Source organism: Siphateles boraxobius, unplaced genomic scaffold (genome assembly GCF_051911475.1).
Source record: "Siphateles boraxobius isolate OS27281-9 unplaced genomic scaffold, OSU_SipBor_1 65, whole genome shotgun sequence".
NCBI classification, from domain to species: Eukaryota; Metazoa; Chordata; class Actinopteri; order Cypriniformes; family Leuciscidae; genus Siphateles; species Siphateles boraxobius.
In genome coordinates, this window is record NW_027509192.1 from 20,515,403 (window position 1) to 20,539,186 (window position 23,784).

Sequence of the window (23,784 nt, forward strand, 5' to 3'; positions counted from 1 at the left end):
CGTCAAAAACTGAAGATTAAGACGCATAAGGCAAATGAGCCTTTGGAGTGGTGCAGGTAGACATCACTTTGAAGGCCAAAAGGCGGAAGCGAGTTGTATTTTAGCACTTCGCAACCCAGGCTCATTGGAAATACGTTACTCTGCCTAGATTTTTGCAAAACCTGAAATACGTACCTCCAGGTACGTTTCCCTGCACTTTTCGGGTGAAATGTCCACTAGAGGCGCTAAGTGCTATCATTTTTTCTCCGTTCAAGATGCGTGTTTATTAAAGGTTATAAAAGCGACAATATCAGTAAATTATGTTCAGACTTGTCAGTATACACTCATTTTAATATCAATTAGGTATTTTTCCCACGCTTTTGATGTGCCAAGGATGCGTGACTGAGGATTGACGTCCGATGAGCATACTTCTGGATCGCTCTTCTCCGAGGTAACTTGTTTACCAAAAGATTATGGTATTGCCTCATAAACGGAACAATGAATTATAAAAAATGCATTTGTATGATTTAGTTTTCTGTATTTTATTGAAATTAAACGGCAGGGAATCGCGAGAAAATGACCGTGTTGATTACGTACCAAACTGCACAAAAGTTGGCACTATGCTTGAACGGCGACCATTTATTAATTTGTATAGCTATGTGTCTCAGGTGTCTCACTACCGAGTATGAGTTAACTGTAAGCAGAATAGGCCTATATAATAGGATATCGATAACATAACCCAGATAGCAAACAGTCATTGAAACTATGTTAAATCAACATTCCGTTGTCAACATTAAGTCATTGAATCAACATCGAACTCTGATGTTGATTCTACATCATTTTGCACCCTGTTTTAATATTGAAACAACATTGAAATCCTGTCCATAGATCAACGGAATTTCAATGGTATTTCAATTATCAGGAATATTGAAACAATGTTGAAATTTCAACTGAACTAAGGATCAACGTGATTTCAATGGAATTTCAATCGTTTTTAAATGTTAATTTTAAATGTAATGCCATAAATTAAATAGCCTGCTTTATCTACAGCCAGGATGTTAAAAAATAATGGAACATTTGAAATCTTGTATAAAACACTGAACACACCACACAAACAAATTCATTTTTATTAGCCTTTTTATTTAATTAATTGTAGGCAACTCTTTACACTTTACACTTCAATGTCCTCTGACGCCTGAATATTTTGTCGTCCAGTCCCTCCTGCCCGGTCTGGCACATGTGAATTGGGTGATGGCGGCTGTCCCCGTCTGCTGAGTAAGAGCACCTAAAACAGAAAATAAAATCACAATGCAAAAAATTAGCATTTAAGTTAAACAGGAGATTATATTTATTTGTATTGGTAGCCTACATTCGTGCCGCGAGATTAAGTATGTAACGTGGGGATAAGCCCTCCCAAGTCCCCCCTTGACGCCAGGCCTGGTTGTCAGGCGCTATAACAGTGCGCGAAAAATCGTGAAATCGGATAAGCACTAGTACATTCATATTTTGGATTTGTATTACGACGAGATGGTCTAATCGGCATTCCCAGTTACAACTCGAGACAGTTCTGCATTGAATAAAGTAAAGTAAGTCATGTCTTCTGTGTAATTCTGGCCCGCCGTGGTCACTTCTGTGGGTAGCGCTAGGTGGAGCACTGCTAGCGTTGGTTCCGCCGGTGTTTTCCAGCGGTCAGAAGAAATATATAGCGGTGCTGTGTTAATAGATTTCACGACACAAGCAATGGGTAGGCTACAGACATGTATTTTGAGCTAAATATCACAAAAATAGACTGGACTCGGAGGTTTTGCTAACTTTATAACCTAGAAGAGAACTACAAAGTAGGCCTAGGCTACTTTTGGCAGATTTTGACACAGTGGTAAAACAAAAATCTATTTCCTGCAGCACTGCGTCGGTTACACTAACCATCATGTTAACGATCAGCCTAACAGTATTTGATTTGGTACAATTCATTCATATCAAACATTAAGCAAGCTTACCTTTAGGCTTGTGCCAAGGGTCCAGAAATGAGCTGTGTCCAGTGCAGTACGTTGGTATGACACCCGTTGATCTCCCGGTCAACCAAAAATCTATTGATTTTCAATCATATTTCCCGGTCAACTATATATCGATGCATTTTCAATCATATTTCCCGGTCAACTATATGTCGATGACTTTTCAACAACAGCGTCATTTCCCGGTCAACTATAAATCAATGACTTTTCAACACATTCAGCCATTGCCCGGTAAACCAAATATCAATGCTTAATCAATCATAAAGATAACTATAGATCAATGTTGTTCCAATATCGTTGGCATCAACATTAATCACATCAGGTTTTCATCGACAGGGTAATGGTGATTCAACATTAATTTTGCATTGAAATTTCAATATCAACCATAATGATGATTCAGATGGAAAAACAATGTTTATTCAATGTTGGCTTGTTGTCTGGGAAAGAATTAGTTTTGCCAGAACGTTACGACTTTACGTTTCAGTCAGGTGATTGTTATGTACTCAGTGAAATGTGCAGGAAGTTTATTAGTGGGCAGTGGACACCCAACTTCATTTAACCCTGGTAACGTTACATAAAATATTAACCCCATAATCTCAGTTGATCTGTTCATTTTGTTTTCTGTTAGCTTGCTTCTCGAAAATGGGAGATTTTGAATGTATACAAATAGAGGCGAACTGCTCAAATGTAATTTATCTCTACAGCATAACCTTATATTTATATATATTATTTTGTTATAGATCAGTAAATGTAAGCAAATGTAACATTTATATGGACTATTCACGGACTTAAAGGCAGGGTAGGTAGAAATCCCCAAAAATACTTTTTTTCCAAATTTGTTTAAACTGTCTTTATATATCAATGCATAATTAAAATGTAAGTACTCTGGAAAAGAAATTATAAAAATCGAGTGTCTGTAGTCCTCTCAGGACTGTAATAAACACAGCTCATTATTCCATTCGGGACGAAAGCAAGGATTGGCTGGGGCGACTGTCACTCTCCCTCGCTACCATGGATACCACTTCTCTGCTGATACAGGAGCAGCCCAAATGCGCGCACCCGTTTGAAGATGCACGGAAGCTAGTAATAACAACTAGAATGTACATTTCCAGAAGAAAATGTGAAGTGGTGCTTGCAGTGGCAAAACTCGGCACTCGGTTGCTAGGGTGTTGTGGGTGGTTGCTCGGGCGTTGCTAGGGTGTTATGGGTGGTTGCTAGGTGGTTGCTAGGGTGTTCTTGGTGGTTGCTAGGCGGTTGCTAGGGTATTCTGGGTGGTTAGGGCATTACTAGGTGGTTGCTTGGGTGTTCTGGGTGGTTGCTATGGTGTTGCTAGGCAGTTGCTTGGGTATTCAGGGTGGTTGCTATGGTGTTGCTAGGCGGTTGCTAGGGTGATGCTAGGTGGTTGCTAGGGTGTTCTTGGTGGTTGCTAGGCGGTTGCTAGGGTATTCTGGGTGGTTGTTAGGGCGTTGCTGGGGGTTTATTGGTGGTTGCTATGGTGTTGCTAGGGTATTCTGAGTGGTTGCTAAGGTATTCTGGGTGGTTGCTAGGGTGTTGCTAGGGTGTTATGGGTGGTTGCTATGGTGTTGCTAGGCGGTTGCTAGGGTGTTCTGGTTGGTTGTTAGGCGGTTGCTAGGGTATTCAGGGTGGTTGCTATGGTGTTGCTATGCGGTTGCTAGGGTATTTTGGGTGGTTGCTAAGGTGTTTTGGGTGGTTGCTAGGGTGTTCTGGGGGGTTGCTAGGGTGTTCTGGTTGGTTGCTAGGGTGTTGCTAGGCGGTTGCTAGGGTGTTCTGGGTGGTTGCTAGGGTGTTGCTAGGCGGTTGCTAGGGTGTTCTGGGTGGTTGCTATGGTGTTGCTATGTGGTTGCTAGGGTATTCTGGGTGGTTGCTAAGGTGTTTTGGGTGGTTGCTAGGCGGTTGCTAGGGTGTTCTGGGTGGTTGCTAGGGTGTTGCTAGGTGGTTGCTAGGGTGTTCTGAGTGGTTGCTAGGGTGTTGCTAGGTGGTTGCTAGGGTATTCTGGGTGGTTGCTAGGTGGTTGCTAGGGTGTTCTGGGTGGTTGCTAGGGTGTTGCTAGGCGGTTGCTAGGGTATTCTGGGTGGTTACTATGGTGTTGCTAGGCGGTTGCTAGGGTGTTTTGGGTGGTTGCTAGGGTGTTTTAGGTGGTTGCTATGGTATTCTGGATGGTTGCTATGGTGTTACTAGGTGGTTGGTAGTGTTCACATTTGGTTACTATAGAGTTTTTATAATGTTAATGGCATGATTTAGCACTTAGCTAATCAATATTAGCATGTAGCTATTCACAGCTAGCATGTTTAGCATGTTGAAAGTCCTGTGTGCTAGCATGAGTCAAAAGACCCAAACCCCATCTCTATACGATGTTCTGATGCAGAGATGTAGGTCTTGCAAAATGGTTGCTAGGGTACTCTGTTTGGTTGCTAGGGAGTGGCTTGGCAGCTGCCAATGATGAAACTCCAAAGGCTGCTTGTCAGTATGAATTATATAAACCAACCCCCATCTCTGTACGATGTTCTGATATAGAGATGTAGGTCTTGCAAAATGGTTGCTAGAGTACTCTGTTTGGTTGCTAGGGAGTGGCTTGGCAGCTGCCAATGATGAAACTCCAAAGGCTGCTTGTCAGTATGAATGATATAAACCAACTCCCATGCCTCTGTGACATTCAGAATGGACGATATTCCTCTTTGGATTTTGCTTGCTAAGGTGCTCGACAATGGTTGCTAGGGCGTGGCTAGGAAGTGTTGAGGTGATTCATGATTGGCTGTTTGCTGCCCCGAGTCAAACGAGACCACCCTCATGTTTCTATGACAATTCAGTCCAGAGATATCCCTTCGATCTCTTTCAATGGAAGTCTATGGGAGTTGTTGCTAAGGTGCTCTAAATGGTTGCTAGGGCGTGGCTTGATAGCTTCACAATGATCCTGAGAGACTGATTGGTTGTCTGAGTAAAATGAGCCCGCCCCTTTGTCTCTACGACACTGTGATCCAGAGTTATGTTCAATATAAAAGTGGTTTCTATGGTGTAGGAAGGCCCATTTCATGGGCCGTCCTACACCATAGTAAGTCAATGGGGAAACTTTGGGCAGCTCCTGCCCCCCAGGGGTGCAACTTTTACCCCATTGTGTGGTATGTTCTTACAGAGCCTGTCAGCCTCTTCAAATGTGGTAAATTACACGTTTCTGCGACATCCTCGTTCCGAGCTACGACTCGTCAAAGTTTGACGCAATGTTAAGTCTATGGGATTTTTCGGCCGGTTTTTCGCCCCTGGGGCAAACATCGTACCCCCGATCGCTTATAAAAGTCATAGCACACCATTCCCGAACAGGCCGCACGTTTTGACACCTCATTCATGGGTCTGTGACAAAAACTGAGGGAGGAGTAGCGCGTCAAAAAGTGGCCAGAAGAATAAGAAGAATAAGAAGAATAAGAACTAGAACGTACATTTCCAGAAGAAAATGTAAAGTGGTGCTTGCAGTGGCAAAACTCGCCACTCGGTTGCTAGGGTGTGGTACATTATTGCATACGAGCCAACAACCATGTCTGTACGATATTGTGGAGCTGAGATATGGCTTATTCATGTGTTTGTATGGTTACTAAGGTACTCTATATGGTTGCTATGGTCTGCTTATACAGTTTATGAGATGATATTTAAAGACTAGTTGACAGTCTGAGTCAAAAAAAGCCAAACTCCATGTTTCTACTATTTTCTGGAGCTGAAATATGGCTTGTAAATGTTGTTTTATGGTTGCTAGGGTGCCCCAAGTGGTTGCTAGGGCACGGCTATGAAGTTATTATGTCACTACTTATTGGCCTCTTGATATGCCGACTCAAAAGAGCCCAATCCCAAGTCTCTATGACCTCCTGGTCAAAAGATATGATCTCACAAATTTTGTGCCAATGTTAAGTCCATGGGACTTTTTTCGGCCGATTTAACGCCCGCCGGATGATCATCGTACACCCGATCGCTTAGAAAAGACATAGCACACCTCTCCTCAATGAACCGGTCGATTTGACACCTCATTCATGGGTTTACGACAAAAGCTGCGGGAGGAGTAGCGTGCCAAAGTTTTGTCTAGGTGAATAGTAATCACAATACTAGAATGTACATTTCCAGAAGAAAATGTGAAGTGGTGCTTGCAGTGGCAAAACTCGCCACTCGGTTGCTAGGGTGTGGTACATGATTGCATACTAGGCAACAAACATGTCTGTACTATGTTCTGGTGCTGAGATATGGCTTATTCATGTTGTTCAGGTGGTTGCTAGGGCATTGCTAAGGTGTTCTGAGTGGTTGCTAGGGTGTTTTGGGTGGTTGCTAGGGTATTCTGGGTGGTTGCTAGGGTGTTCTGGTTGGTTGCTAGGGTATTTTGGGTGGTTGCTAGGGCATTGCTAGGGTGTTCTGGGTGGTTGCTAGGTGGTTGCTAGGGTGTTCTGGGTGGTTGCTATGGTGTTGCTAGGCGGTTGCTAGGGTATTCTGGGTGGTTGCTAGGGCGTTGCTAGGCTATTCTGGGTGGTTGCTAGGGCGTTGCTAGGCGGTTGCTAGGGTGTTCTGGGTGGTTGCCTGGGTGTTGCTAGGCGGTTGCTAGGGTATTCTGGATGGTTGCCAGGGTGTTGCTAGGCGGTTGCTAGGGTGTTTTGGGTGGTTGCTAGGGTGTTGCTAGGTGGTTGCTAGGGTGTTCTGAGTGGTTGCTAGGGTGTTGCTAGGCGATTGCTAGGGTATCCTGGGTGGTTGCTAGGCGGTTGCTAGGGTGTTCTGGGTGGTTGCTAGGGCGTTGCTAGGCAGTTGCTAGGGTGTTCTGGGTGGTTGCTAGGGTGTTGCTAGGGTAATTTGGGTGGTTGCTATGGTGTTACTAGGTGGTTGGTAGTTGTCAAAGATGGTTACTGTTGAGTTTGTAGCATTTTATTGGCATGATTTAGCACTTAGCTAATCAATATTAGCATGTAGCTATTCACTGCTAGCATGTTTAGCATGTAGCAAGTCCTGTTTTCTAGCATGAATAAAAAGAGCCAACCCCCATCTCTATACGATGTTTTGATGCAGAGATATAGGTCTTGCAAAACGGTTGCTAGGGTACTATGTTTGGTTGCTAGGGAGTGGCTTGGCAGCTGCCAATCATGAAGCTCCAAAGTCAATGTGAATGTATAAACCAACCCCCATCTCTATACGATGTTTTGATGCAGAGATATAGGTCTTGCAAAATGGTTGCTAGGGTACTCTGTTTGGTTGCTAGGGAGTGGCTTGGCAGCTGCCAATCATGAAACTCCAAAGGCTGCTTGTCAGTATGAATGATATAAACCAACTCCCATGCCTCTGTGACATTCAGAATGGAAGATATCCCTCTTTGGATTTTGGTTGCTAAGGTGCTCGACAATGGTTGCTAGGGCGTGGCTAGGAAGTGTTGAGGTGATTCATGATTGGCTGTTTGCTGCCCCGAGTCAAACGAGACCACCCTCATGTTTCTATGACAATTCAGTCCAGAGATATCCCTTCGATCTCTTTCAATGGAAGTCTATGGGAGTTGTTGCTAAGGTGCTCTAAATGGTTGCTAGGGCGTGGCTTGATAGCTTCACAATGATCCTGAGAGACTGATTGGTTGTCTGAGTAAAATGAGCCCGCCCCTTTGTCTCTACGACACTGTGATCCAGAGTTATGTTCAATATAAAAGCGGTTTCTATGGTGTAGGACGGCCCATTTCATGGGCCGTCCTACACCATAGTAAGTCAATGGGGAAACTTTGGGCAGCTCCTGCCCCCCAGGGGTGCAACTTTTACCCCATTGTGTGGTATGTTCTTACAGAGTCTGTCAGCCTCTTCAAATGTGGTAAATTACACGTTTCTGCGACATCCTCGTTCCGAGCTACGACTCGTCAAAGTTTGACGCAATGTTAAGTCTATGGGATTTTTCGGCCGGTTTTTCGCCCCTGGGGCGAACATCGTACCCCCGATCCCTTATAAAAGTCATAGCACACTGTGGCGAACAGGACGGCCGAGGGACGTGAGAGAACGGCGCGAGGCCGGTGGTGCGATTGATAATGAGCAACACCTGTGAGCACACCGGTCTCGCATCTCTCACGGAGGAGCGGAAGCATCAAGGAGGAGCGACGACGTTGATGATCGAGAGAGGAACAGGCCTGTGTTTTAGTTGTGTTTTTGTTTTATTTTAGCCAGCAGTCGTCCGCGAGGGGCTGCTGGCGGTATTTTAGTTTGTTTATTTTATTTTAAATAAAGTATATATTGATTGTTCGCCGGTTCCCGCCTCCTTCTTCCCTGAACATTGCTACACACACCATTCCCGAACAGGCCGCACGTTTTGACGCCTCATTCGTGGGTCTGTGACAAAAACTGCGGGAGGAGTAGCGCGTCAAAAAGTGGCCAGAAGAATAAGAATAAGAAGAATAAGAATAATAAGTATGTGAGATAACAATAGTGTTGCTTTGCCATAGGCAAGCACCACTAATAAGAATAATAAGTATGCACAATAAAACTAGTGTTGCTTTGCCATAGGCAAGCACCACTAATAAGTATGCACAATAACACTAGTGTTGCTTTGCCATAGGCAAGCACCACTAATAATAAGTATGCACAATAACACTAGTGTTGCTTTGCCATAGGCAAGCACCACTAATTATGGCAGAGAAAGAACAGTCAAAATTCTCAGTACCTGCATATAGAGGCAGCGAAGTCAAACAAGTTTAAAAAAAGGAAGACAGTATTTGAAAAGGCTATGAACAAAAAGTCTTTGGTTAAATCAAGAAATCATACGAGAGTCAATATCGGCGTTGCTTTCCAGCGGTGGCAACAACTGAGGGATCTCAAGGGGCTGAAAAGTGACTCCATGATGGCTTTATTTCTGCTGGACAGGTAATCTTGCTGTTTTCATTTTGATGGCATTTATTTTTTCATGAAGCATGTGACACTAGCACACGTAGCTACCTAATATAGCTACCTAACGTTACGTAGCATAACTAACGTTACACTGGCTTAGCTATGACAGTGTAACGACTGTTATAACGTTACTGTTAGTGAGCCAGGGCTGAGACGATAAATAAGCAATAGGCCTATCTGCAGTTGAAAGCTGTTTTGTTTAATTTCGCCAAATCTAACTTTAGGTTAAAAAGTTTAGGGGATCTATTTTTACTTAGCTTTACCCTCTGCCTAAACTTTGTTCCTATGTTCACCGTGAACTCTACCTGCTCCGTTTTTTCACGTTTGGTTTGTTGTTATATGCTCTACATATGTTTACCTATGTCTTTATGTTGTATCTGTATGTGTTATACAATATATGTTGTGTTGTGTGTGTGTGTTATATTATCTTGTGTCTGCAATGCAGTTGTGAGAAGGTGTTTGAGTGTATCTTACTCAGTTTATCTGTAAACAATACATTAAAAAAATGTGGTGATTTAACTGTTATGTAGGGGTGGGAGATATTGACAAACATGAATATCTCAATATTTTGTTTCAATATCTCGATATCGATATTCAGACGATATTTTTGCAATCCTTCAAAGAAATGTGTGCAAACTGGCAAAGAAGGTCCAGTTGGTCTTTTGACTTGCTGCATTTGACCTATTATTGTATAGAATTACTAGTACATAAAGATATGAGACATTATTGATTTAAAGACTCCTAAACTTTTTTAAATAATAAAATATTATTCAATAGTCATTTATTATTCAAAGTCTTTATTGTTCTTTTATATTTTATTAGGGGTGTAACGGTTCACAAAATTCACGGTTTGTTTTGATACGATACAGTGGTGTCACGGTTCGGTACGCTTTCGATACAGCAAAAATAAAGAAATGCCATAGAAATTTCCTATGTATTAATAGAAAATTTATTTTGAAATAATTGTGAGTTTTCCTACATCTTGAAACTTTTAGTTTTATAAATGGGGGTAATCTTTGAAGGATGAACAAATAATGTTTTGGTCATCACATTTAAAATAAAATTTAAATAACATATAACATTTGAGTTTTGAAGTGCTGGAAAAAGATGTCTGACGTACTTGAAAGCATTTTAATATTTCTGCCAAACTTCCATGGTTACAAGTTAGTGTTACTACATTAAATCCATGGTGAATGATCTGTGGACTTAATACCTATAACTAGTTCATTCATGGAACAATGTTTCTCCTGGTTTCCACATCAGCGCTGTTTGATCAGATAATAATGGAGAAATTGTAATGCTTCTCACTAGATCTCGTAGCGATGTTATTACTTAAGTGGCGAATTCAAATGCTTTGTTTAGTGGATCTCTTATGTAGTAACGGTGTTGCTTCAAGATCGGATCGCGCTGCACTGATATTTGTCCGAAATGATAAATGGTCCGTAAAGCACAAAATAATGAGTTTCGTTCCGCTTTCATTACATTTGCCAGTTGATGTTGCGCAACATTTTGGTGTTCGCTCCAGCGCGGATTTTGGTCGGCAGGAAAAATGGTCCAACCACCGGAATGGTTCGGTTTGTAATGCGTACGGAACCGATCTCTTGGGAAAATGTATTCCATCTTTTGGACTCATACAACGCAATTTTCTAATGATGCAATCACGAAGCTCGCCACTCGAGGACGCCACAGACATAGAAGAAAAACTTTTTAACTTAAGATCATTTTTCCACAAACAACGCATATTGCCTTCTCTTTAGGATTTTGTATTGTTGCTTCAACCTAAACGTCATAACACACAGGTAAGAACTTCGTAGTTGTATATTGCAAATTAGTAACTTTAGCAGCTTACTCTCGTGCAATTGAGGAACGATCGTGATTTTGTACAAAAAATAAAATACAGTCAAACAAACCCCTACAGTATTAAACTCGCTACATATAATTGTTTAGAAGGTTGTGTGCGTTATTTGTTTTCTCTTTAACTTCCTTCAGCTCTTTTCATGTTTGGAGGGTCGGATTGTACAAATTATGAAATATTCGATATCCCAATTTTGCATTTCGTCCAGACAACAATTTGGATATTATCGTCTAAACGATATATCGCCCACCTCTACTGTTATGGTGATTTGCTTGTTTTTATAGTTATGAGAAAGACATATCAATGTCCACGCCATCAAAAAGTGGATTTACAAGGCCACCACCCCCTGTTTCCACTATTGTCGCGGAGTCTCTTTCTGACAGGTGAGACTTTAATGTTGTGTCGTTCAGTGAATGAGTGACAGTTTGTACAACAATAAAGTTAGTTATTTTATTACTTGTGATTCTGACAGAGTTTACAGAGCAAACAGGTCTGTGGATGATGCAATCAACATGGGACTGCATTATATCCTGCAACATCTCGACAGACCAGGGACTTATGCAAGGATCCTCTTTGTGGACTTCAGTTCGGCCTTCAATACCATCAGGCCTGATCTTCTCACATCCAAACTGACCCAGCTCTCCATACCATCCTCGATCTGTCAGTGGATCTCCAGCTTCCTGACGGACCGGCAGCACCGAGTGAGACTGGGGAAACACACATCCAGGACTCTGACCACCAGCACTGGCGCCCCCCAAGGGTGCGTTCTCTCCCCACTGCTCTTCTCCCTGTACACTAATGAACGCACTTCTAAAGACCCCTCTGTCAAGCTCCTGAAATTTGCCGACGACACCACTGTCATCGGTCTCATCCGGAACGGTGACGAGTCTGCTTACAGACTGGAGGTTGAACAGCTGGCTGTCTGGTGCAGTTATAACAACCTTGAGCTAAACACGCTCAAAACAGTGGAGATGATCGTGGACTTCAGGATGAACAGCCCAGCACTCCCCCCACTCACCATCATGAACAGCACTGTGGAAGCAGTGGAGTCATTCAGGTTCCTGGGCACTACCATCTCTCAGGACCTGAAGTGGGACAATCACATTGACTCCATTGTGAAAAAAGCCGAGCAGAGACTGTACTTCCTTCGCCAGCTGAGGAAGTTCAACTTGCCACAGGAGCTGCTGATTCTGTTCTATTCAGATTCTGATTCTGATTCTGACATGATGCCACTACATGCACTGCGCTCCTCTCTGCTCGGCGCTGGTAAACGTGTCCGACTCTTCCAGCTGAGCGAACAGCCGGGATCGCGCGTACATGTGTTTTGGGGGCGTGGCTTTGGAAGGAGCCGAGAAGGGAGGGGGTGGGAGTTAATGGAATAATGAGCTTTTTATTGCAGTCCTGAGAGGACTACAGACACTCGATTTTTATAATTTCTTTTCCAGAGTACTTACATTGTAATTATGCATTGATATATAAAGACAGTTTAAACAAATTTGGATAAAAGTATTTTTGGGGATTTCTACCTACCCTGCCTTTAATGAGTAGGATACGATCAGCATTGTAAATCCTGCAAAGTTTTTTTTTATTATTTAATTTTTTAATGTACATTTATAACACTATAGTTTGTATTATATTAGCTTTGCATCAAATTACACACAAAATAAACTGGTAAATGCTGTGAGGATGTTTCTTAAAAAAAGCGGCTGTGTGAGTGACAGTAAACATGCATCCTTCTGACTGCCTTTATTCATCTCTTTCTATTTTTTTCCTCTTTTTGAAAGTTGCGAAAACATTATCGTATATTTTTTCTTTAGATATTTGAGCAAATGTGAAGACAACAAATATATTTAATGCACTGCTATAAAACTATGACGACTTCTGCTTCAGAGAAACCCGGGCCCTGCAAACATTCTGTAATAATGGCCACCAATGGTTTGTCTGATCCAACTGCAGAAGACATGGAAAAGGAATTAGAACTTGACATCGATGAAACAATATCTGATTTGCAAGAGTTGCAGGAAGTAAGTTGTCTTTTAATCTGTTTAAGGATAATGATACTGTTCGTTTTGTAGCATTTTATTCTGATAACTTAATAGTTCTTATCATTAGGAGGAGACTGCTCTTAAATCACGACATAAAGGGAAAAAGAAAGACGTTCCAAGGATCAGATGGAAAAAAACAGACAAAATAGGTATTTTGGTATATTCAAAAAGAGAAGCCAAATAAGGAAAAAGAGGTAAGTGATAACATAATGTTTATTTTCTCTTAATTTTCCTGTTTTCAAAAATCTTATAGAGGCTTATAACTTTTACACTGGTGTACAGGTAAATACAGAGCTTCAGTGGTCCATGCATTAACAAGCAACCAAACTTTGATTGATCCTGGTAAGCCAATTGTGTCCATTTAGTAGAGTTTAAAAAAGAACTGTTCAAATATACAAGAATGGTTTTACTGACAAATTTTTGTAATTAATTCTATGAATGAGGATTCTTCAGATATAGGCATCAATGCTATAGGTAAGGTGGTGGGGGTGGTGATGGCGCAGTGGATAAGACGCATGCCTTTGGTGTGAGAGACCCGGGTTCGAATACACCAATGTGTCCCTGAGCAAGACACTTAACCCCTAGTTGCTCCAGAGGTGTGCGACCTCTGAAATATATAGCAATTGTAAGTCACTTTGGATAAAAGCATCAGCTAAATGAATAAATGTAAATGGTAAGTTACAAAAGTATTCATCTACCACTGCCAGAAGCACTACAGAAAAATCCCCTTATAATTAAAAAACATGGACCCTGAATTGTCAGGAGACTTAATCACCACGTGCTTCCCATCTATGGTTCCAAGGCAGTTGGGGAAAGACCACCGCTGGTAGAACCCCTTTGCTATGCAGATCCAATCCTCCGTGGTGGGCACTGGCATGTACTCCTCCACCATGGAGTCCCAAATGGCCCTGCAGACCTGGGGGACAATGATGGCCACAGTGCTCACTCCCATGTGATAGCTAGCGGCAATAGTGCGATTGGAATCCCCGGTGGAAAAGGACCGCAGGCAAATAGCCAGACGCTCTGCAGGACTTATTGCACTGCGGTAATTGGTGCTAGTCATCATAATGAGCGGCCCCACCTTTGACAGCACGCTATCAAACTGCTCCGTGTCTAGCCTGAAGTTCCGCTGGAACCTCTCATCATCGAGCGCAGCTGCTGCACTAGCCGGTGATACTCTCCGAATTGATAACGGTCCTGGAGGGTGTCATGAACCCAAAATCTCTGAGTCCGACGTCTTCTCTGCAAATACAGTAAAGCAGCACCAAACACAACAACTTTGTGATTTTCCATAATGATCCAGTGATACACATTTGAGAATGAGCGCAACTTTTATTTGAAATATTTACGAACGCTCGTTTTAAGCGGGAATGCAATTCATTTGCTCACGGTGACAACGATTTGACCAATTGCACTAATGCAAATAATAGGCTAATGCAAATAATAATAATAATAATAATAGCTAATTATTATTTTTTTCCCAACCAAATGTGACCAAAACGGTGTAGGGTCTGGACCAATCAGACACACACTAATTATTCATATTCACTATATTTAATGAATATAAAGGTCTATGAAACTCTCCCCCAAAACTAACCTCACAAATGAAGTTACTTTGTCAGCCGGGTGTCCGGTTACAGAACACTTTAAGACTGATAACAGACTTTACGACCTCAAAGGAATGTGGCCACATGCGCCACATGCTTAAGAGAGAGAGACCATCTTTAATTAAATAAACTTTGCGGTGTTACTCTGATCTATGAAGGAACATGCCTCACAGAAACTGTGATGATTTACTGTCTCGTGTACTATTAGGTATAACAACATGGTATGTTTGATTGGGGTGTATGTGGTTGAACAACCACCCAACGGTCAATATAACCTCACCTGTATCATGCTTCCTACCAAATTAATCCTCATTTAATGACACACACTTTGATGTACATCACCTTCTCTTAGAATGCAATGTGAATTTGTTATGTCTATTTGAGCTTGAATGAACAGTCTAAGCATGCTGGGGACAAAGACCATAAATCAACTAAGAGCCGCTTCCCCTCTCGGACATGTCACCTTACTCATAGGTCCATTCAAACTAGGGCTGCACGATATTGGGAAAAAATTACATTGCGATATTTTATTTTTCTGCGATATATATTGCGATATGAAAACAATTTCACCCAATGACTTAAATAGCTTTCTTTGGAAAGAATGAATCATCTGAATGACTGGGGTGATTTTGTAAAGGAGTAAATCTGCATAGATTCTATTAACTAATGTAGTTAACTAGAGTTTAATAAATGGAACCTTATTGTAAAGTGTTTCAGATTTGTTATATCTCGTGAGTTCAGTGTTGGACAGATAAGTTGTTTTAACCATTCATTAAAGTGAATCGGTTCAAATGAATCATTAGTTCGCGAATTGGAGGTGTCATTAACGGACCACGGCACACGTTGTGTGATTATCCCGGCAGTTAGGACATCGCACAAGATTGGTCTCAACACAGAAAACATTTCATCACTGGATAGATTTTTTTTGTTTTGTTTATTGAAAGTGTGGTTTATCTGAATGTGTGGAACGCTTTTCAGAGAATATTTTTTTTAGCACAATTCACAACCAGCGGTAGTTCAGGAAAAAAATATATCCGAATGCTTCACCTGAAACTTCGGTCTTCCGACCTTTTACCATTGTGTATTCTCAAAGATATTCAGTCAACTCAATTCATTAATATGCGCGAGGGAGGGTGAGAGAGCAAGACAGTTTGAAAACGGTGAGAGTGCGCGCGCGACCGGGGCTCTCTCTCTCTGCTCGTTCTCTCAGTTTTGCGCAGCAGTCAGTCATCTATCACTCACCGGTCAAATAAGGCTTTGGCGGGACAAAAATACGCTTTGGCGGTCGCCAAAAATTGTTCAATGGAGGAAGGGCATTCTGACTTTATTTTGAATTCTCGTGTTCGTTCAAGCTCAGAAATAAGAGAAAGACCACTGATCTGCCCGGCTCACAGAAAACAACGCGCAAGTTCCAGTCTTCTTACGCTTGATGTTTAAACTGACAGGACTTAAAAACACATGCAAATGATAAACTTTCACTATATGATGGTTAAACTTTGCAATTAATCCGGAGCTGCTGGCCCGTACAGATCATGAATCACGGATCAACTACTGTACGACTTAGGCCTACATCGCAACTTCCTGCGATGTGACTATCGTGGATGCGCACATCGCGATATCGATGCTAAAACGACACATCGTGCAGCCCTAATTCAAACCTTAGGGGTTGGTTCTTTCTCAGGGTATATCAGAGGCAGGCAACAGTGACCGCCCTCTCTTAGTTCTTTCATCCAGCCGCAACACTGTTCTGGGGATACTGGGGAAACCCCTCCCCCTCCACGGGGGCCCAAGGGCCCAGCAGGCCTCGATTCCAACCAGAGGTGGGCTCAGGCAGGAGAGAGAAGACTCTCTCACAAAGAACCAAGGACAATCTCAGGAGTTTTGGAACAAAGACTCCAACCAACAATGACTCCAATCACCCATCCTTTTGACTTCCTCACTTCTCCTGGGTGCTCGGCGTGGCCTCAACAGAGTCCCAGGCCTTGACCAAACCAATCATGCGTTCCTGGAGAAAGAGAACGCTCAACCAGCTTCCACTTGACGCTGCCGGAACCATCAACGACTTCAATTTTCAACAACTTCAAGAATTGTTCCCATTACAAATGCAAGTATTCAATTCAATGAAATGTGAAAATGAAATTCTGATGGTTCTCCTCATAGACCCTCTTCCGGTTTCCAATTTCATCCTATCACTAACCTATTTATGTATTCATGTGTGTATGTTGTTTAGTTTATTTATATTCATATAAATATCTATATTTAGTTAATAAAACTTGTACATAATATGTATTTGGTTCTGTTTTGTTTGCAATACAAGTCACTTTACGATCACGGTTTTTGCTACTGGCTCAAAGTGCTGTACAGGCGAAGAAATAATTATTCTTCTGTGGCCATGGAAGATACCCTTTTCTTAGAATAAATTAATAATCAAAATAGTTCTTTGGACGAACTGATTAATTGATTGTAATATTAATTCAGCCAAATCAAGTTAATCCAATTAACTGACCCAAATATTTATAATTAATAATAAAAGGATATTATTGATTATTAATGTTTCCAAAAAGCTGAGTTCCTTACAACGGTTATAAAAATGCTGTCATTATAAAAGGTTTCTTCAATGTATTGCTTGTTTTTCTGTTTATTACATTTCATGTTGTGACACTTCTCTTCTCCCTGCTACGTAAGAGCGTCCAAAGCGTCAACGAGCTTCCCCGTGCTTTTTGACAAGCGTCCTTGACAGAGCGGCCAGAGCCTCTTTGACGCTCAAGTCGGCGGCGGTGTGAACGTACAGTAGCCTAACTAATGATCTTTGTGACGGAAGTGAATCAATCAAAACTAACTTCAGCTAGACAATAACTGTATTTTAGAGCTGCTGTAAAGCCAAAAACAATCTCTGTTACTTTAATTTCCTATTATCACTGTAAAGCTGCTTTTAAACACTCCATATTTTTAAATGCGCTATATAAATAAAGGTGTCTGACTGACTATGTGATTTATTCCAATTTTTTTTTTACATTGTTTGGTAGGTATCACAGTAAAGATGATCTGTAATGTATATATTCTTTTCAATTATTAAATTTATTTTAGCAATTATAATCAAGATTTTTAGATTGTCCGTCAATTTATTCTCCACCCTGTTATTTTTTACTTTCTCTTTAAATGAAAGTTGGAAAAATTAAATGACATCATATCATAAAGTTGTCATCACTTCTTTGGAGGGAAAACAACTTGGGAAAGTGAGTGAGTTCCTCTTTTATTTATTTGTGTATTTTTTAGCAATTTTATCTTTCAAATGTTATGTGATCAACCTTAGTACATCCACCCTGTTAAGGGGAAAATGAATAAAGTAAATAGAAAAAAACATATAGTTTTAAAATTAAATAAAAAAAACATGCAATTCTTTATAAGATTAACCTTCTATAGCTTAATTTTGCTCAGACATGGTGCAGTGGCTGATTTTAAGTCAGAATGTAAACCCTGTTAGTATCCATGTTATATCAGTGTTATGTTATAAAACGTACTCGGTTACTAGCGTAACCTCGGTTCTCCTTAGAGAGGGAACGAGTACTGCGTAATATCTTACGCTATGGGGAAAACCTCTTTTCCACGAGATATTGAAGCCAAAAATTATCCTTAATTTTGAATCAATGTAAAACGCGTTGCGACGGCTCGCGTGCCTGTTGGCTGACCTGTGGCAACAGTAGCAGCCTATCGAGAGAGGCCCTGCGTGACGTGATACCCAATGGGGGCGCTTCGCGCCCATTACGTCACGTCCCGCTAGAATAGGCGTGGCCTTGGCCTATAAATACGGCTCGACAGGCTGATACAAACTGGTTTTCATCGCTGAAGCGAACCAGCGCTGTTGTATGCACGGCAAGATACGCAGTACTCGTTCCCTCTCTAGAGAGAACCGAGGTTACGCTAGTAACCGAGTACATTCTCTTACGAGAGTATCTCTCGTACTGCGTAATATCTTACGCTATGGGGAACACAATGCAACACGACGTGCGTACTGGGATCCGACACCAAAGTCCCAAGGGCAGTAGCCCGGGGCCCATATAGTGCATAATCCCCGTAGACTCACAGAGAGTCGGAGAAGAGAGGCTGCAAGCATAATTCCCCATGAAATAGCATCCAGAGGAGCTAGTTATGTTAACAGTGTTTCACGCAGACAGGGTGAACGTGTTCAGCCTGAACTGGGAATGAGTATGGGTTATTCAACATCCATGGAGCTGTTCTATCGATCAGTGAGCGATGCACAAGCAAAAACTCAGCATTCTGCGCCGGCGCAGCGGGGCAGATAGTACTGAATTCTAGACCGACAGCAGCTTGGCCTGTAAGGCGGGAACCTCTAGGTTATAAAACCTTATCAATGTAGCCCAGCCTGCCGCCATACAGATATCTTGCAAGGAAATCCCGCTAGACCACGCCCACAATGAGGCCACGCCTCTCGTGGAGTGCGCTCTGACACCCAAAGGACACTGCAGGCCCTTACAAGTGTAAGCCAGCGCTATGGCATCGAGAATCCATCTGGATAGGCTCTGTTTTGATGCGGCCAGTCTCTTGGAGCGTCCGCCGAACAAAACGAAGAGCTGCTCGGTCTGTCTGAAGACAGAAGAGCAGGATACATAGGCTCTCAGTGCCCTGACAGGGCAAAGGAGACTCGCATCCTCCTCCTCATCAGCACAGGGAAATAACAAATGAATTTGAATCATAAGTATTTGAAACTTCTTTTACATCCCTCAATCATGACTACACATTTTTTTTAAAACGAGTTTAAATTTTAACCTTTAAAAACTGAGTTTAATTTTCAACTTTTTATGATGGCCAATGGGCAACGAGGAATGACCCACCAATCCCAGTTTAACACCTGTGTAATTCTGAACACCTTTGATATCTTGATCTGGTTTGTTTGTTAAGGGTTAGAGCTTATGCTCTGACCAAAACCCCAACATCTGTGCAAATCAAACATACAAGAGTAGGGGCTTAACCCCGGCATCCTGGCCAAATTTGCCCTTTGGCCTCTGTCCATCATGGCCTCCTAATCATCCCCATATACTGATTGGCTTCATCACTGTTTCCTCTCCACCAGTAAGTTGGTGTGTGGTGGGCGTTCTCGCGCAATATGGCTGCCGTCGCATCATCCAGGTGGATGCTGCACATTGGTGGTGGTTGAGGAGATTCCCCCTTCCATGTTATCTGTATGAAATGTGCATTTCTCTCTGGCGCATTTGTAGGCCTAGCACTACAAAGTTTCAAAAAATGTCCAGAAAAGTACAAGCTATATATCAAGGAGGGAAATAATTGAGAAAAATCAGTTGTTTTTAAGCCATTAGCTATGACTTGCTGTAGCTAAATGAACAAGTCGTTCATGAGCTTCTATACAAATACAATCCTCATTCGCATGCGAAAACTGAGATATGTTATGAATGACGAATAAGGGGACACACATGTGATTATTTACTTTAGTTACGTGATATGTAGGCCTGCATCAGCTTATTTAAACGTGTTTAACAAGTTAAAACATTAACACTTGTGTGATCAGGCATATGTATTTATTATTGTGATTGATGTTATCATTATTATATCGACAGATCATCTGGCCAGACATGAGAGTCACAGAGACTCGTGTGCTTCAAGCTGCCCAAAACAACATCTGTACGAAAGCCTCCTGACGCCTCTCACTGATGCTGATTTCATTAAAGTCTCTTCAGACTGTTTGCTGAACATACAGAAGACGCGTTCAGGCTTTTATCAACTTTTCCAATTAAACAATTCATCAAATTTACACACGGGTTTCCCCCGTGGCAGATGCTCGCCTTGGATTTGATCTGATGGAGGCAAAAGAAACATTCCCTCTTTGCGTATATTAGTCTCCAATGAAAGCTCAGAACCTCTGCTTGGTGTTTACTTTGTTTTGACTGCGCTAAACTATTTTACCGTTCCAGTTTTGCCTCAGATGTAAGAGAAGAAAACACACTCGTGAGGGGTTCGTGGACGCGCACAGACGCCGACCGGGCAGGTTGAGTCTATACGGTTCTCATGTGCTATTTAAGAGCGCAGCGCCGTGCGAGTGCCATTCATTGCTAAAAACTAGTGACAGCGTTTGAAATACTGCAGATCTGATCAGAGAGAAATGGCAGAAATCGCACCCGCCCCCGCTGCTGCCGGCCCGGTCAAAGCGCCCAAGAAGAAGTCCGCTGTGAAAGCCAAGAAAGCTGGTCCAGGCGTCGGCGAGCTCATCGTCAAAGCTGTGTCCGCGTCAAAGGACAGGAGCGGCGTGTCTCTCGCCGCGCTGAAGAAAGCTCTCGCTGCTGCCGGCTACGACGTGGAGAAGAACAACTCCCGCGTCAAGATCGCCATCAAGAGCCTGGTGACCAAAGGCGCCCTGGTGCAGGTCAAAGGGACTGGCGCATCGGGCTCATTCAAACTCAACAAGCAGCAAGCCGAGACCAAGAAGAAAGTGGCTACTAAAGCGAAGAAGCCCGCGGTCAACAAACCCGCTGCTGCCAAGAAGCCCAAGAGCGGTGCGGCAAAAAAACCCGCCGCCAAGAAATCGCCCAAGAAACCCGCCGCCAAGAAATCGCCAAAGAAGGCCAAGAAACCCGCCGCCTCAGCCGCTAAGAAGGCTACGAAGAGCCCCAAGAAGGCAAAGAAGCCAGCAGCCGCTAAGAAAGCAGCCAAGAGTCCTAAAAAGGCTAAGACTGCTAAACCTAAGGTCGCAAAACCCAAAGCCACCAAGCCTAAAAAGGCAGCGCCCAAAAAGAAGTAAAGTTCACTGTTTGTTACTCAACGGCTCTTTTAAGAGCCACCCACTTACTCTGAATAAGAGCAAAACTCGTTTTTATTACTGATGTTAATTTCGAAAGCAGATAAAAGATATGTGACTTCTAACCTCTTCGAATCATACATTCTACTATAACAATTCAAAACACCCAGTAAAATAAAAAAAATCTTAAGTAAACCATTATTTATATATAAGATGTTTTGTAAATGTCCAAAAAAAACAAAGGGGTTCAGACAGTGATCAGAAATGGCATGTTGTACAACACGGCACAGACATAATATACACACACTATGCTGTGGAATTGTGATAATACAATACAAACAACCCCACATCTAACAACATGGACAGTGATAATATGCACAGAATATACTGTGTGTGTGTGAGGTGCAGCGCTTTTGGTAGGAACAGCCTACAATATCCATTTTTGTACTTATTTTAAATGCTTTATAACAAACATTCCAATGGTTTAATCTCTTATGTCTTCTTATTAGTCACACTCACACATTCTTGTGCAAACAGTGCACAATAATTTCCGCTAGAAGGGGGAGAGAAGTTCAGTGATTGGTTTAAATCTGTACAGACTCTGAACCAATTGGCGACTGTCACTCTCGTTTAAAGCCAGTATGTGGAAACGCCTGTATTACATTTTATTACTTCTTTTCGACGGTGAAGTTTGTTGTAGCTGATTTAGAAAAAAATAAAAAATGAGTGGAAGAGGCAAAACTGGTGGTAAAGCCAGAGCGAAGGCTAAGACTCGCTCCTCCAGGGCAGGACTTCAGTTCCCCGTCGGCCGTGTTCACAGGCTTCTTCGCAAAGGAAACTACGGCGAGCGCGTCGGTGCCGGAGCTCCTGTTTATCTTGCGGCTGTGCTCGAGTATCTGACCGCTGAGATCCTGGAGCTGGCTGGAAACGCCGCTCGGGACAACAAGAAGACCCGCATCATCCCCCGTCACCTGCAGCTGGCGGTGCGCAACGACGAGGAGCTCAACAAACTTTTGGGCCGAGTGACCATCGCTCAGGGCGGCGTTCTGCCCAACATCCAGGCCGTACTGCTGCCCAAGAAGACCGAGAAACCCTCGAAATCTAAATAAAAGGAACCAAGATTGTTTTATTTTGACCAAAAGGCTCTTTTAAGAGCCACCCATTTGATCCGATAGAGAGTGTTTTTTCTTTGTTAATATTTAAAATCTCCATAAGCACATGATGATCCCCTAAAGTTTGTTTATCACCCAACCCATCTCCCTCAATATTAAAATATAGTTAGTCTACCAAGCTCTGGATAACTTAATAAAATGTTCAATACATTATCAAAGTAAAAGCAATATACTTCTCGGCTTCATGATAACAGAAATTGATCAGTTACCTCTGGGTCTTTTGCCCTTTTGTAGCAGGGCTGGTCTACGGCATGATCCCCTATTTTACAGGACGGACGAAAACCCTATTGTCTCTCTGCAGTGCTTTTACAAACTCTAACCTGATTTTATTCTAATCCGAGATCTGCACAACCACTGGGAATTAAGGCGAGTATTTCAAAACAAATACAACATTATGACTATAAAGACCAGGGAGGTGTCATATATAATGTTTCATAAAGTATTCAACAGAACAAAGCAGCTCGAGCGGGAAACCTCCCACTTGTTTGAAAAAGAGGAACGCGCAGTCATTGGCTGGTACTCATGCGCAGCCGTCACGTATTAGCCAATCACAAGGTCTGCATCCTCGCGACACTATGACCTAGTGGCGGTATAATGGTTTAAAAGCGGGTGGATAACATACAGCAGCATTTCCAGCACAAGCAGAACAGAGAAAATAATCCCGCAGCAATGGCAAGAACCAAACAAACCGCTCGTAAATCCACCGGTGGTAAAGCCCCGAGAAAGCAGCTCGCTACTAAAGCCGCCCGTAAGAGCGCCCCGGCCACCGGCGGCGTCAAGAAGCCTCACCGCTACCGGCCCGGGACCGTGGCTCTGCGGGAGATCCGCCGCTATCAGAAGTCCACCGAGCTGCTGATCCGCAAACTGCCCTTCCAGCGGCTGGTGAGAGAAATCGCTCAGGACTTCAAGACGGACCTGCGCTTCCAGAGCTCCGCTGTCATGGCCCTGCAGGAGTCCAGCGAGGCTTATTTGGTCGGTCTGTTCGAGGACACCAATTTGTGCGCTATCCACGCCAAAAGGGTCACCATCATGCCCAAAGATATTCAGCTGGCCCGTCGCATCCGCGGAGAGCGCGCTTAAACCCGCATCTGCGTCAACACACAACGGCTCTTTTAAGAGCCACCAAAACTGCACTGAACGAGACTATTTCTGGTTTAACTCAAGAGTAGAAAGTTGCGTTAATGCATTACACTCTCTGGGTCACCGTTCTTTAAATCATCAGTTACCATACTATAATAATAAAATATAATACTAACCTTAATTTAAATTAAACTTACGCAAATATGAATTATTTGTATGTAATACGAATGGTTATGAATTTAAATGTTTGTATAGATATATCTTTTTTATTTGAATGCTGTGATAGTTGTATTGGGTGCGAATTACACAATGGCAAATTATATATAAAAAAGACTACTATTGAAATTAACAAAATTACATGCGCAATTGATT

At 42.5% G+C, this 23,784-nt stretch overlaps 2 protein-coding genes and 1 pseudogene across 2 annotated transcripts; all 3 read left to right on the forward strand.

Annotated features, from left to right (window-relative positions):
- Positions 1-20,527: 20,527 nt before the first annotated feature.
- LOC143721180 (histone H1 pseudogene) lies at positions 20,528-21,229 on the forward strand (annotated as a pseudogene).
- A 626-nt stretch (positions 21,230-21,855) lies between these two features.
- LOC143721184 (histone H2A-like) lies at positions 21,856-22,319 on the forward strand. The gene has a single exon (XM_077211427.1). It carries the CDS (start codon positions 21,883-21,885, stop codon positions 22,267-22,269), a length of 387 nt encoding a protein of 128 aa, XP_077067542.1. The 5' UTR covers positions 21,856-21,882; the 3' UTR covers positions 22,270-22,319.
- Positions 22,320-23,001: 682 nt separating this feature from the next.
- Positions 23,002-23,443, forward strand: LOC143721181 (histone H3-like). Its single transcript, XM_077211425.1, has one exon. The coding sequence runs from the start codon at positions 23,002-23,004 to the stop codon at positions 23,410-23,412; it is 411 nt and encodes a 136-aa protein (XP_077067540.1). The 3' UTR covers positions 23,413-23,443.
- Positions 23,444-23,784: the final 341 nt, after the last annotated feature.